The sequence below is a fragment of the Carex rostrata genome, chromosome 30 (genome assembly GCF_964058835.1).
Source record: "Carex rostrata chromosome 30, lpCarRost1.2, whole genome shotgun sequence".
Lineage (NCBI taxonomy): Eukaryota > Viridiplantae > Streptophyta > Magnoliopsida > Poales > Cyperaceae > Carex > Carex rostrata.
The window spans coordinates 1,047,369-1,062,507 of record NC_135947.1 but is presented as its reverse complement, the minus strand read 5'-3'; the positions used below and the strand labels follow the sequence as shown (position 1 = coordinate 1,062,507).

At 35.6% G+C, this 15,139-nt stretch overlaps 2 protein-coding genes across 2 annotated transcripts; both read right to left on the bottom strand.

The window, feature by feature from the left end:
* Window positions 1-1,516: 1,516 nt before the first annotated feature.
* On the bottom strand, window positions 1,517-2,617 carry LOC144547068 (heavy metal-associated isoprenylated plant protein 28-like). Its single transcript, XM_078295680.1, has 3 exons — window positions 2,513-2,617; window positions 2,220-2,295; window positions 1,517-1,994 (listed from the first exon to the last, which is right to left on the bottom strand). The coding sequence occupies exons 1-3, from the start codon at window positions 2,516-2,518 to the stop codon at window positions 1,639-1,641; spliced, it is 438 nt and encodes a 145-aa protein (XP_078151806.1). The 5' UTR covers window positions 2,519-2,617; the 3' UTR covers window positions 1,517-1,638.
* A 2,107-nt stretch (window positions 2,618-4,724) lies between these two features.
* Window positions 4,725-11,775, bottom strand: LOC144546713 (phosphoenolpyruvate carboxylase 2). The gene is made up of 11 exons (XM_078295260.1): window positions 11,410-11,775; window positions 9,100-9,261; window positions 8,767-8,999; window positions 8,554-8,638; window positions 8,028-8,250; window positions 7,779-7,882; window positions 7,612-7,699; window positions 7,196-7,350; window positions 6,091-7,089; window positions 5,585-5,971; window positions 4,725-5,265 (listed from the first exon to the last, which is right to left on the bottom strand). Exons 1-11 carry the CDS (start codon window positions 11,569-11,571, stop codon window positions 4,972-4,974), a joined length of 2,892 nt encoding a protein of 963 aa, XP_078151386.1. The 5' UTR covers window positions 11,572-11,775; the 3' UTR covers window positions 4,725-4,971.
* Between the last annotated feature and the right edge of the window lie 3,364 nt (window positions 11,776-15,139).

Genomic DNA, 15,139 nt, shown 5'->3' with positions numbered 1-15,139 from the left:
AAACATTATTTGATTAATGTTCCACTAAGAAAGATAAGTAACTGACAGGTACTACACTCGATTGGCATAGACTCTGTGATACAATTCTAGATACCGAGTTACTTTGTATTATCTTACCAGAGTTGTGTGTTATACTTTGTGTTAATTTAGCAAAAATGGTACAAGAAATTTGACTCATTTATGGTGAGTATTGATTTTCATCGTTCCAATTATGATAGTTGTGTCTATTTCAAGAAGTTGGATGGTGGGGATTTTGTTTACTTGTTGCTCTATGTGGATGACATGTTGATTGCATCCTCAAACTTGAAAGAAGTTAGGAGGTTGAAAGAGCAACTAAGTTCGGCATTTGAGATGAAAGATTTGGGGGCCGCCAAACAGATTCTCGGGATGGAGATCACAAGGGATAGGTCCAAAAGAAAATTGTTTCTTTCACAAAAGAGTTTTGCCGAGAAAGTGCTATGCCGTTTTGGCATGGAGAAAGCAAAGGTTGTTTCAACACCTCTTGCGGCGCATTTCAAGCTTTCGGCCGCTTTAAGCCCAAAATCTGATGCTGAGAAGAAATATATGGAAAAGGTTCCATATTCGAGTGCAGTCGAGGGTCTCATGTACTTGATGGTGTGTACTCGACCCGATATTGCTCAAGCCGTTAGTGTGGTAAGTAGATATCTCTCTTGTCCCGGGAAAGGGCATTGGGAAGCGGTGAAGTGGATCTTCCGCTATTTGAGAGGTACTATTGATACTCGTTTGGAGTTTGGTAATGGCAAGGTACTAATGGGTTATGTGGATGCGGATTTTGCGGGTGATTTAGACAAGAGGCGTTCTTTGACGAGTTATGTTTTTACCCTTGGAAATTGTGCAATTAGTTAGAAGTCTACACTTCAAGCCACTGTTGCACTCTCAAGTACCGAGGCCGAATACATGGCAATTACCGAGGCTATTAAGGAGGCTATTTGGCTCAAGGCGTTTGTTGGTGAGATGTCTTCTTTCGAGGGTCCTATTACGGTGTTTTGTGACAATCAAAGCGCGATACATTTGACAAAGGACCGCATGTACCATGAGAAAACGAAGCACATTGATATTCGGTATCATTTTGTTCGAGATGTGATCTCGGAAGGTAAGGTTGCCGTGAAGAAGATTGGTACCGAGTCGAATCCGGCCGATATGCTCACAAAGCCACTTCCAATTGCAAAGTTCAATCTTTGTTCAAGTTTGGTGTCGGTTTGTTTCTAGCTAGTTTGAGCTAGTTTTGTTTCTAGCATGTTGCTAGTGTATCTTTATGTTTGCTTTATGCATTTGCTTTATGTTTTAGTTTGTTTTAGATGCAATTTGGTTCAAGGTGGAGATTGTTATGTTTTGACCCAAATTGCTATTCGGGCCCATTGGACTTTGTATCTTTAATATGTAGTCTCTTGTCATGAGAGAGAACTAAGTCTAATCAGAATATCACTTTCAGTTATCTCTATCTCTTACTCTCTTCCTCTTCTCAAACCCTAGAAAACCTAACAGATATCATTAAAATTTATGAACATGTCAAAATATATAAAACATTCAGACAAATTAACATATTTTGTAGCCTCTCATCAGATACAGAAATCAGGTACAACGTTACAACTTCAATACAGCAACAGGCCAACAGCTTCACATAACAGAACACGCGTTAGGGTTCTCATCACTGAACAAATCACCCGTTTGCTCGCCGGTAACAGCAGAATGGCCATTGTGACCATAATGCAAGCGTGAGTTGTCGTATCCATGCTTGTAATAGTTATATGAAGAAGAAGAATTTTCATTAAATCCCATGTAGTTGGTTTGAGCAAGTGCCGGGTGGTTCTGTTGGTAGAGATACTGAGTTTGTACCTGGCTGTTGAATGGATATGGCCAGATCACTGCTCTTCGCCCGGTTCGCCTCACGGTTTTTAGAATCTTTTTTTGGTCTATTGATCCAGTGACGGTGACTTTCTGAGTTGGCATGTCGATTTCCACGCTGTCTACTCCTGTTTGATTAATTAAATGAATCAAATAGAATAATTGTTTAGTTATGAAATTATACTATATTGAATATTGGCAAGGTAAACTAAATAGACCACTATTCCATCTAATTATTTTCTGGTTGAATTAAATCATATATAGAATGTGATAATTAATCATGATATATGGTTGATTTATAAGTTATCAACAAAGGGAAGCAATATGGAAGCAAAACTATATGTTATATATACCTCTAATCTTCTCAAGAGACTTTCTTATCTTGCTCTGGCAACCATCACAGTCCATATGAACACACATCTCCACAATCTGAAATGAAGAAATACAAACATATATGCATCAAAGGCAAAACAAGTAATTAAAAAATTGGTCGATCAACAAATAAATAAAAATATTATTTTGTGTTACTAATCAGAAAAAGAGAGAAACAAATTGATAGCATATATATACATCTGTTTAATGGAGTAAAGTTGATATGCGAGTAATTAACATTAGGAAGATATATATAGAGGAAGAAAACATGTACCGTCATATTTTAAATCTTTAATCAGAACAACGCTTGAGCAATTGAAAGATGAGATTGTGATTTGCTTTCTTTTCTGAGAAATGGGATTGAATTTCTTGAAATGATGAGTAGTTTTGTGAATGGTGTTGATGTTTTTCTCTCTAATGCAATCTTATATAGCTAAAGGGTTTGGAGGTGCATAACGGTTAAAAGATTTTGACAGAGTAGTTTTTGCTTCATGCAGGATACAAACAATAGAGTCAAAACACCTCTGCATTACACTCGTGCGCTGCATGAAGCAAAAACTACTCCGTCAATATCTTTACCCGTGCGTAACGGCCACCAAGCTAGCCATGTTAGTATAACTTCTTTTCATTTTTTTAATGAACAACCATGCATGTTGGTATAACTTAACATTGAAATTTCTTTTGTTCCTTTTTGGTACGATGATGCATAAACAAATAATATATGCACCGACTATTCCCAAATAAGTTTTTCTTTATCCAAATTCACGCATTAACATGCAATCAGGCAACAGTTTCACATGAGGAGCGCATTCTGTTGCTTAAGAGAAAAACACGCTAATAAGCCGACTTCAGTACTAAGCCCAGGCAAGGCAAGTGTGATGAATTATATAATCTGAGATGCGCTGTGTGTTGTGACAAACAGCAAACAGCAAACAGCAAAAAGCAGCAGTACATATTGAAAACTAGTAAACTACTAATCGACAGGGGACAGATGTCTTCTTACGTGTGGTTGATAATTGCTGTTTGAGATGACATGAACAGAGGAAGAGTGGTGGTTAATTAGTTAGGCGATTGTGGCGGATCATGTTTTTTGAAGTTCTTATTTGTTTTCGTCATTCATAATTTCTCTCTGAAGTTAGCGGGGCATCGATTGCTCAACTGCACTGCACATTTCTTCTGCGTTGACTTATTCAAGTTACTCTAAATACGATTCCAAAAGCTGCACTTGGTGCATACTGTACTAAAAACGGTAAAAGAAGGAAAATATAATGGAAGAAGAGTGAAGCTATGGTACTGTGAATAACACACATGGGTCCGTACTATGGATCTGTATTACTGTATCTCAAATTTTTGAATGATTTATCTATCTAAATAAATAGTTAAATATTATAAAAAAAATGTAAATTTGGCCTTTGTTCTTTCTGAGGAAATCAATGAGGGCCCCTTGAATCCATTGGCCGCCGGTGATATCTTCAGACTCCGGCCGAAGAGAACCCTTTAGAATAGTTCCTGAGCCTTGTGGCCCTCCTCTTCCTCTTAACTCTTTTATCTACAAAGCAAAGACCGGAGAATACAACCAGGCTAGCTCGGGGATGATGCGATCGTTGCAACAGCACATCTGTAGAACAGAGAGGATTGATATTTGTCCTTTTTTATAAAAGAAAAGTAATTATTAAGTGGACCTATTGGGAAGATTTAAGAAAAAAGTAAGCATGGGTTAGGTTATTAACAGAGTAATAGGTTATTTAGACTGGCTGACGTTAATCTATCAGTTTGTATCGGACTATATATCAGTATTGGTATCCTTGAGTTTACTGGTGCAAAAATCAGGCAGAGAGACATGCCAGTAAAAGTATTCCCTGATACCATAGATGTATACCTCGATATGATGATGTATGGTCTTGTCAAAGCCTAAAATGATATTTTAAATTCAATGTCCTATCAAAACCGTTCAATGAGCATGACGTCGTGTGAACAATTTTAAACATTCGATTAAACAGTTCCGATCAAACATCGGACTGTATTTGTTCTGGTGCTCATCAGACCGCCCTTTCGTTCCAATGAAGTGATGCTGCGACCTTAAGCGTGACCTAAAGCCGGTAAATTAGCTTAATTTCTTTTAATCAAAATCATTTATAGGATTGCTTAAATGCTCTTCTGACTATGACTACAACATCACAATTCACATAAAAACATTTCTATATAACCTCCAAATAGGACCTGTACAAAAATTATCATGGCACGCGTCATGACAAAACCACACCGAATAATCACTGAGAGAGAAAAAGAGTAACAGAGGCGTCCAAAAGAGCAACACAAATTATACTGTAATAAAAATGTATAAACGATATTGATCGTCTAACTGAAATTATTTCAATTTCCAAAGTTAGATACAACTTCGCCAAACTACTGTGGGGACCAAAGTTAGATGCAACTTTGCTCAATTTAGAAAAAGAGACTGATCCAAAAATAAACACAAATAGATATGCTGAATAAATTTATTGAACAGCAAGATTCTAAAATTAAACCACAACAAGATAAAATGCATATATAGACTTATTTTAAGTTCAGAACATATGCAAACACAACAACACCACATCATAATCTTGCCTCATACATTTTGTTCATTTGGGATTATTTTATTCCTCTCATACCGCGGCAACATGTGCCATATAAAACAGGCAACTCATCAAAAGTAAAGATAGATAATAAAACACCAAGTGGGACCCACACTTAACCGGTGTTTTGCAAACCAGCAGCAATACCCTTCATGGTGAGAATGAGAGTATCCTCCAAACCGGGCGCGTACTCACTTGTCGGGTTGAGTTTCACAAGCTCATTAGCAGGTTTGGACTCCGTGATCTCCTTTGACAGGTGGGGACGGCACTTGACATTGTAGTTCGGGTCCCGGATCCGCTTAAGAGTATAGGCTTGTAACACATTGAGGGTTGTGATGTAGGAATCACGGAGGCGCAGTCTTTGCTTCAGGTAGGGATCTCCTTCAAGAAGGTCCTTGTGGCCCGCAACCTGGAAACATATTAAAAACCCTTAGGAATGTCTTTCATCCTGATATTTTGGTAGCATCCGTATAGAAATTCTGAGAATAAATACTGAGTTTCAAGAGGGGCTACGATGCAAGAATGTACCTAGCAAAGTATTTGGAACCCACTTAATTTAACACTTTTTTGCCAAAGTAAAATCAAGTTTCAATGCTACCTCGCATATTAAGATAGCATTGAGACTTTGCAATATTAAATTACTGTAAGCCCTAACACTGTTGATCACCAGGTTCAGAGTTTGCACAGGTACCAAAATGCATGATTCCTATCTATCTTTCAAAATATACCTTAAGAAGAAGATTCTTGGTTTCTTCAAAATTAGCCCTCAATTTCTCACCAAACGGCCACAGATCCTCAGAAACTAACAGCTTGTCATACAATGCTGCAATTCCAGGGTCACCCTTGGCGAAAACCATCTCCACCAGATCAATTGTGACTCTGAAAAACGGCCACTCGTTGTACATCTCCTGGAGCATGTGGATGTTGCGCACATCCTTTGCAATCACGTGCTTAAATGCAGCACCAAAACCGAGCCACACAGGTAAGTGGAAGCGGATCTGGGTCCAAGCAAAGATCCATGGGATGGCACGAAGTGACTCTATGCCACCACTTGGTTTGCGCTTGGATGGCCGGCTGCCAATGTTCATACGGCCATACTCCAGCTCGGGTGTAGCCTGTATATAATAACACAAGGCATTTTCAACTGTTGCTGTTATTGTCACTTTTAGAAGGAAAAATTGATTAGAATGATCCACCTTTATTTCATCTATGCACTTTAATTGAAATAACTCACCAGACGGAAGTACTCAACAAAGCGTGGCTCCTTGAAAACAATTGAGCGATACTCCTCAGTGGCGATAATCGCCATCTCGTCCATAAGTGCAGCCCACTCAGGCTTTGGGGAAACCGGTGGATGCATGCCGTGCTCCAATGTAGCAGCTGTGAACCTCTGCAGTGTTCTAAAGCAGAGATGCTCCTCACCAAATGACTGTTCAATGACCTCTCCCTGGACAGTGACCCGGAGTGACCCATGAATGGTATCCGGCGGCTGAGACAGGATAGCCAAGTGGGTGGGGCCACCACCTCTTCCCACAGTTCCACCACGGCCGTGAAACATGGTGAGTTTTACGCCAAATTTTTTTGCAACCTGTACAAGCTCAGCCTGAGACTTGTACAACTGCCATGCGGCTGAGAACCGACCAGCATCCTTGCCAGAGTCAGAGTACCCAATCATAACCTCTTGTTTACCATTGATTCTGTTTTTGTACCAGTCAATCGAAAACAAACGTGCCACAGCTGCTGGGGCTGCTTCAAGATCTGCAAGCTTCTCAAACAACGGCACGACACGTAGAGGTTCTTTGACATGGCACTCACGCTGCAACAACTCTACAGCTAAAACATCTGACGGAGAAGTAGCCATGGAAATGATATAGGCGCCAAAGCTGTCTGATGGCAGCTCAGCAATGACATGAAGTGTGTCAAGCACGTCTTTAATTTCTTCGGTTTGAGGGAAGTCGCGGGGGAAAAGGGGGCGTTTGCCAGTGAGTTCAGAGAGGAGCCACTCCTGGCGCTTCTCCTCGGACCACTCGCGGTAGGACCCAATTTCGAGGTATGTTGTAATGGCATCGAGAACGTCAGTATGGCGGTCAGACTCTTGACGGATGTCGAGACGCACAAGGGAGAGGCCAAAGGTGGAGACTTGGCGAAGGAAATCAAGGAGGCTACCCTCAGCAATATTTTTGTCCCCACATGCACAGAGTGAGCTGTAGCACAGCTCTAGAGGCTCCAGAAACTACAAGATATTAACAAAGAAAACAAAATTAATCTCACCATCTTCTACCTATTATATTTTTGTGTTGTTATAAGGATGTAGTGGAACAGCAATGCTCGAAGTGTACCTCTTCGACAGTGGTAAAAGTGGTATCCTCTGGGATGTCAGAATGCCCCTGGGATAACATATGGCGTGCTCTCTCACGTGTGTTGTACAGCTTATCTCTCACATCACCAAGTAGTACACGGTATGGCTCACTTGGTGGGACCTTTTTCCAGAACTCTGGGTTCAGGACAAAATGATAGGCAATACATCAGAAACGGAAAAAAAAAAAAATTTGTTTTATTCAGTATTACAGTATCTCTAATATTTTGTTGAGGCATATGAACAAGTATATTCTTTCATAGAAGCAAAGCACAGAGAAATTAAAAAATAAAATCAAGATCAATTGACCAAGTAACAATAATGAACTATGATTGCAATCTCTAATTAACTGAAGTTCGCTATGATTTAAAAAAAAAAAACTTAAGTTATTGTACATACCAATATAATGTTTATTGTCTTTCTTGATTGATGCATGCAACAACTCTGAACGCTGGCGAAGTTCCTCAGTGCAACGCCACATGGACAACTGCAAAATTTTAAATTGCTTCATTAATAGGCCAGACCTGGTATACGACATGGATTCAAGAGAAATAATAGATACGTACCTCAAACATGAGATCTTCAATCTGTGAATAGTACATGTTAGCGGCCATCAATCGAGCCAACAAGCATACATCCCTTGTGACCTCTGGAGTCACTCTTGGATTCCCTACATTAATTTCGACAAAGAAAGCAATAGAAGTTAGTTTGGTAATATTCAACTGATTTGCTTTCTAATGCATTCATCTGAAGAAGAGTAAATATAGAAAAAGCAAATCCTTTTATGTAATTATTTGAATAAGGCTTGTACGTACCATCACGGTCTCCCCCCATCCAGGAGGAGAATTGAATGAGAGGCGCACTGTAAGGCACACGCTCATTGATGCCGATGTTCTTTAGAGCAGTGTCAACTCTGCGTAGGAATTTGGGGACACCTTTCCAGATGGTCTCATGGAAGTAGCTCATTCCAGCCCTCATTTCATCTTGTGGGGTCGGAGGTGTTCTCCTAATCTCGTCAGTCCTGAATGCTGCTTGAATCTGATTTAAAAGAAAACAATCGCTTAATTTTAAAAACCATGTGATTGAATATATGTATATGATAGAATAAACCAAAGCAATAGTCAAGTCCATCAGTTTCCTCTATTCTATTTTTTAATTTAATTTTACATCAGCAAAGCTCATTGATATAACATTTTGCATAGAGTTGTAAAGGGCCGAAGCCAGACTTTCAAGCTATGGGGGTCAAACACACATTAGGGGTCGATCATATAAAATTTTGATGTATGGGGGGCAATTTTGAAAATGAATACTGGAAATGCCCTGTAATGGACACATGTTTACCTCTCTTTGGAGAGCCTCGTCAAGCTCCTGCTTGTCATCTGGAGTTACGTCTTTTTCATTCAACTGTTGCAAGCAATTCCTTATCCTGAAAAGCATATATTTTAAATTAATATAAGCATGAAATTGAACTCTCCACTTTTTCAATTTTGTATTCAACTTCATAGACTATGTAGGTACACAAAATGAAGGCATGATGCAAAAACAGTATCATACCTTCCATGTTTCTGGAGTAGGGACCGCCTGACTGACTGGGTTGGGTGGGCAGTCAGCACCAAGTCAACAGTTTGACTTTTCAGAGCATCAAAAACCTCAGCAGGTGATTTGCCGAGATCAGAAACCAGCCTCTTTATAGTCTCCTCTAAATCTGACTCAGTTGTGGCCGAGTTCTCATCAGCAAAGTCTCCCTTCTTAAGCTTTTTAATTCTCCTACGGTACGCAATTTGCACCTGTTAAGAGTGCCAATTAATGTCAAATTTTGAGTTCATTTCATCTATCACCTATATAGTCAAATTCATATAGAAAATGAGGGTAATTGAGTTATTTCACCTCCTCAGCTAAATTGGCCAAGTTAAGCATGTGAGAGAAGGATTTGGCGAGCACAATAGAGTCTCCGGCATCGAGGCTCATCAGCACATTGCCCAATTCATCAAGCTTTTCCTGCTCAAATTTTCTCTCGTACTCAGCTGCGAGTTCGTAACATTCTTGCACCTGAAAGTTTTAAATTTAAAATTATTAGTGCAAATTTTAATAAATTTTACTTCTTTCTTTTGGCATGAGATGAGAGTGGCATGCACTGGGTTTCATTATATTAGCCAACCGTGCTAGACATAGTTCTTAATAAAATTTATTTCTTTTATTAGTTAATTTATATTACTATCTTTTAAGTAGTGATTAGTAAAGAACCCAAAAAAATGACAAATAAAAGTGAAAGGAAATCGTCAAAGATTGAACACAGTCAAGAAAAGAATACTGTTTGAGTCAAAAAAAAAGAATATTCTTTGCCTTTTTTTCTTAAATTAACTAAAGGTATTGATTTTAAAATCCATTAAATGTTCAAAGAGAGGAACTTTTTGATATTCTGAACCAAAATGCTCTTCATACAATTGAAAACTTAAACCAACAGAAGTTGGGAAGCCTAATGCTCAACTTAAGCAGCTGATTGGATACTATCATAATTAAATAGAGTTGTTCTTCTGGAAAGAGCATTCACTAGTAGTATAATACACATTTTCTATTCCAACTTGATAAGTCTTAAATTTTAATCAGGCAATTGGTAAGGTGAGTACCAAAACATATCTTTTGCATATAACAAATAAAAGGGGACATGAAAAGCCAAGCATTAAGCAAAGTGGGACATCACTAAAAGAGGGAGGGATTGATTGGTCATATCACTCTTTAAATAATATAGTATAAAAGAGAGAGATGAACTAATATAAGGACTAATTATAGAAAGTTAATCCAAATAAATTGGCCCAAAGTGGGCAACTTAACAAAAGATTACTATAATATTTAACACAATATATTAACTAATTGTGTTTCTTTGTATAAAAATACCTATAAAATTTTTAAGGCTTAACTAAATATTTCAAAGAAAAAATTACTCATATTTATGATTATTGCATACTACAAACTACATAGAAATTCAAGTGATAAAGATGTTAAGATGAGAAATTTTTTAACATGATGTGCCTTAAACACATCAATGATAAAAAAAAGTAACTTGAGACTGATTGATAGAACTATGGCCCACAGAAAATACCAAAACCTAACAAGCTAGCATGATTTATCTCCATAAAGCACAGTCAGTGATATATCCTTTCTTTATACTTATCTGATAGATAAAGATGCAGATCAAGATGCAAACATGCCACTTATGATAGATGAAAATGCAATTGTATATTAAAAATGTCTTTCAATGATATTTACACCATGGAAAACTAAAAAAGGGCTTTTAGAGAACATAAAAAATGTTTAATTTTTGTCAAATTTTAGAATTGCAGTCCCAATCAAAGTGGAAAATCAGAAAGAAAGGAAATTGTAAGAATTTGCCATTTAAGTTTCTTGAGAGTTGAGATCACCCCAGCTAACAATGCTCTCTTTTATCTTAAAATTTTTGTGAACATTTTCAAAAAATTCCTAAGCATGCACTAGAAGTTCTATCCCATGACTAAATCAACATTTTCTCTGAAAAAACAATGGAGTTTCCTAAGTACAGAGTGGATAACTGGCTGACAAACTCCTAACAATAACACAAATTCAACCAATTTGCAAAATCAGACTCACAATTGCACTACCAAAATCTACTTAAAAGTCAACAGAAAAGATCAACTAGAAAATAAATGAGATCTGCTTCAGATTCCTTCATAAAACCCTTAAGTGCTTGTGTAAAGGTGAAGTAAAAAAATATAGCAATTACTATTGGAGACAACCAAAATACCATCTAAATTTTAACAATAGAAATCAGTATAGATTGCTAAACACTCCATGCAACCATTCAAAATTGACAAAACACTTGAACACAAGCAAAATTTGAAGACAAAATTGTACCACTTCTTTGTCATCCTCTCCATGCAACCCTTATTTACATGCATACTCCAAAATGTCATATTTTCTAAAAATTTCCTCCGAACAATTTGAAATTAAAAATCAATCACTGTTCTAAGAATTAACAAAAATTCAAGTTGACGATTATATTATATTTTTGACCCAAGATTCTCTCCATGCAAACCTCAGATCATACCTTTTCTGATAAGTTGACACTAAACAAATTTCAAATTGCCGATCAATCAATTGCATCATTAATCAACAAATGCACAAAAGAAACAAGCTTTCAGGTAAAAAATAAAAAAATCATACGGTTTCTTTCAGATCTTCTCCGTGCAAGGCCTGGAGTATGTCTAGAAACCGATCGAGCAAGAGAGCATCATACTCAACAAGTTTGTCATCATCAGACACCTTCCTCGGTGCCAGTAACCTCAGATGCGCGTCTATCGACGCCAATTTCTCCAGTTTCGCCATGGCAAACTAGAATCAGAGCTTCTCTCTCGCACTCTCTAGAGTGTGTAGAGAGTAGAAGAGAAAGTGGAAGTTGAAAGAACCAAAGGAGAGATGGAAAGTACTACTGGTACCAGTAGTGGGTCAAGTGCAGAGGTACAGGGATGGATATAGAAGCATAGGCTAGAAAGGGGTATTTATAGAAACATAGGCTTCAGAATGGAAAGCCAGGAAATATTTTGGGAAGAATGCGGAGTACTTCTTTAGGTTAGATTGGCTCCAGGACCATCCGATCAGCATTAAGATCCGTGTATTCCGCTTCAATATCCGTGTGATCTGTCATCAATTTCGTGCGCACGGATCTTGAAGAATATCGGACGGTCAATGATCCTATCGGACCCAAAATAGATCCGATTCCCATCGGGAACTATTCCTCCGTTGGTGCTTGTTTTAAAAAATAATTACATAAATATCTTCGGAAGAGAAGAAAACTACAAAAGTAGCCTTTGATTTTATACGCCTAACAAAAATATGTGGTTACAAATTAACTTGCAACTTATTTATGGGGTAAGACAAGATTATACATTCAAATATAGTTTGAATTAGCCATGTACACTTCTAGTTCTACTATAGTTGCAGTGCTATTATAGGATATAATTGAAATGACAATTATAATTATGGAATTCTATAAATTGGAATTAGAGGGAATTGCATAATAAATATATTAAGTAATTTATAAGTATTTTTATTTTATCTTAACTTCAATTTATGGGATCTATTTAAATTTGAATACAATTTAATGTTTATAATCATCACATTAACTTGTGGAATATATTTCTATAAATTAATCTTGTTAAATTATCTGTTGATTTTATATTCAAATAATATATTTTAATTACAGCATTTTACAATTAATTTGATTTGCTAATATTACTGTTCTGATATGCGGAGAATTGGTTTTTGTTTATAAATGGTTCCTCAATTATGGAAGGGAATTAATTGATTAAATTTTTGTTGGCAAGGCAGTAAATAGTGAATCTGAATACAAGAGGAGGTTTCAACCTGTTATTCCTGTAATTGCAGATTTTTACAATTTATGAATTTGTCACCCAATTAAAAGAAATATTGTACATTTGTAATTGATAATGAAATAATTGGTTAAGTTGTTATTCCAAAATTATCAATCATTGTATTATGTTATAAACAAAAGTAATAATTTTATGTCAGTGATTATAGATTTGTAAAAGGGAGCAGATTGGATTTATCCGAATAGCATAATTATTGGAAAAATCAATTAAAGGATAGAATAGAACAGTATATAAAATAATCTTTGCTATGCTGATTTGGTAACCGTATCATTTAATAGAATTCAAATTTGACATAAAACGGTGAATTTGATTTGGATAATAAATATGTAAAGGAGTTCCTTCGACGATTAGCCAATTCTGAATTTGCTTTTGAAGATTTCATGTTATCTTTTGAGATTAATTAAATTTGCAATACCATTTTATTTTTTCTCGTTGAATGACAGAAGGAAAAGTTGTATTTGGTCTATTAATTAAATTAGCATTATGTGTATTTAATTTTAAGAGTATAAAATTGAATTAAAAGATTATATTAAATATTTTTATTTTTTGCCTCTCAAGCCGGAGTCCTGTTAAAAACAGGGTAAATACTTTAAATAACAAGATAAATTATATATTTGACCTATATTTTTTTTATGCATCACAAAACATAATAAAAAAATAAGATTATGGATTTAGCCGATATATTTTTCGCTCTTAAAAAAATGAATGTTACATTTTTTGTGCAAGGGATATTTGCAAAGTTTTCATATAGCAGTTTTACTTTATTTTTAAAATTTTTAAGATACAATAAAATTGCATATCCTTATCTTAAATATCAGAGTATACAATTTTAATTAACTAATAAATAAGCACATAACATATGAACGACAAGTCGACAACACACAAATATTAAGTACTCTTCATAATATTTTTTTCAAAAAAAATAATCAGAATATAGGATGAATTTATTATAACTTGTCGGTCTTTATTAATTGGCTTTGTATGAAATTTTAAGTGTCATTTTATATTATTTCAAAATCGTTAAAACATGACCTATGGATAATATGTAATTATGCACAAAATTTTAACATATCAAAATTTAAACAATTTTTTTTTGTCAAAATTATTAAATTAACTGATTACCAATCAATCCTCAATAATTAATTAAATACTGTTAATTACAACATCGTTGTCAAATTCCAGTTTAAGAGTCCAAAACGGCTCCAATAATACTGAGATGCTAATGCTAGTACTAGAGAGCATATACCTCAATTATATTCTCTTCCATTCGCTTTCTAAAATTTACGAAAGTTCTGGGAAGCAGGTCGCTTTCAATTATAACCTTTTACTGTTCTCTTTTTCGGTACATGTTGTTATCGGTCTCATGACTCACGAGATCACTGCTCGGATCAGCTGTGAACAGAGGTTGTGTGGTCTGTTTGTAGCAGATGACTGACACATTGTTGGTCAAAATAGGACGACCTTACAAAAAATGCTGGTATTCTCTGTTACGACTTACGACACATCACAACGAGTCTCTCGCTGATATTTTAGATAAAGATACTAACAAGGATCCAATTACATTCTTTTTTTTTGCTAACACCGAATTCACTTTTTATTTTCAAATTTCAAACAGTCGATTTAAGTCATTCAACATTATGAATATATTAAAATATGCTTGCAGATCAAATTTTATATTTTTTTTAATTGTTCTACTATTTATTAAGTTTTTTACAAAATCATTGTTTTCAGACCATTGAATTTTTGTACATATCTTAATAAATAGTTAAAAAATTCAGAAAAATATAAAATTTAATCTGCAAGTACATTTTAACATATTCATCATGTTGAATGGTTTGAATCGACTGTTTGAACTTTGAACCGAATCAAATCGAACTAGTTCGAATTATACCGAACCAAATTCGAACTAGCATTTTAGGTTTGAAATCATTTCAATTTTGAATTGGGTTTGATTCGAAATAATTTTGAATTCGAATTCGAACCTGAGCAGATTCGATTTGGTTCGGTTCGTTTGCGGGCCTAGTGTATTGTGTGAATTCAAAATAACTCTAATATCTTTACTAGCATGTATTATAGCACTGACATATAATGCAGGTTTGTCCGTTTTTTGAAAATGCAGAATCATGAATGGAATTAGATTTTGTTCTTAGAAATATTTTGTCTGAAGTCGGGTTCAAACTGTTCAATCTGTATTGAGATTCATGTAAAAAATTTAGAACTTAATAAATTTAAATGCCTATGTAAATCTAAACCGTTTCATACCAAAATTATCTGAATAGATGCTTGCACTGTACTGATTGCATTAAAAAAGAGGATAAAATTATGACTAACGGGTCAATAATGAGATAATTTTCACATTTTATAGAAGTCAAATATGATTTATTTTTTATGCATATATAAATATAATGCCAATTATAGTGTTCCATGTATATGTCTAATTAGGAAAAAATAATGGAAAATATTAACCTCCGCTTCATCTTACTAAATTAGCCTATGCCAATAAT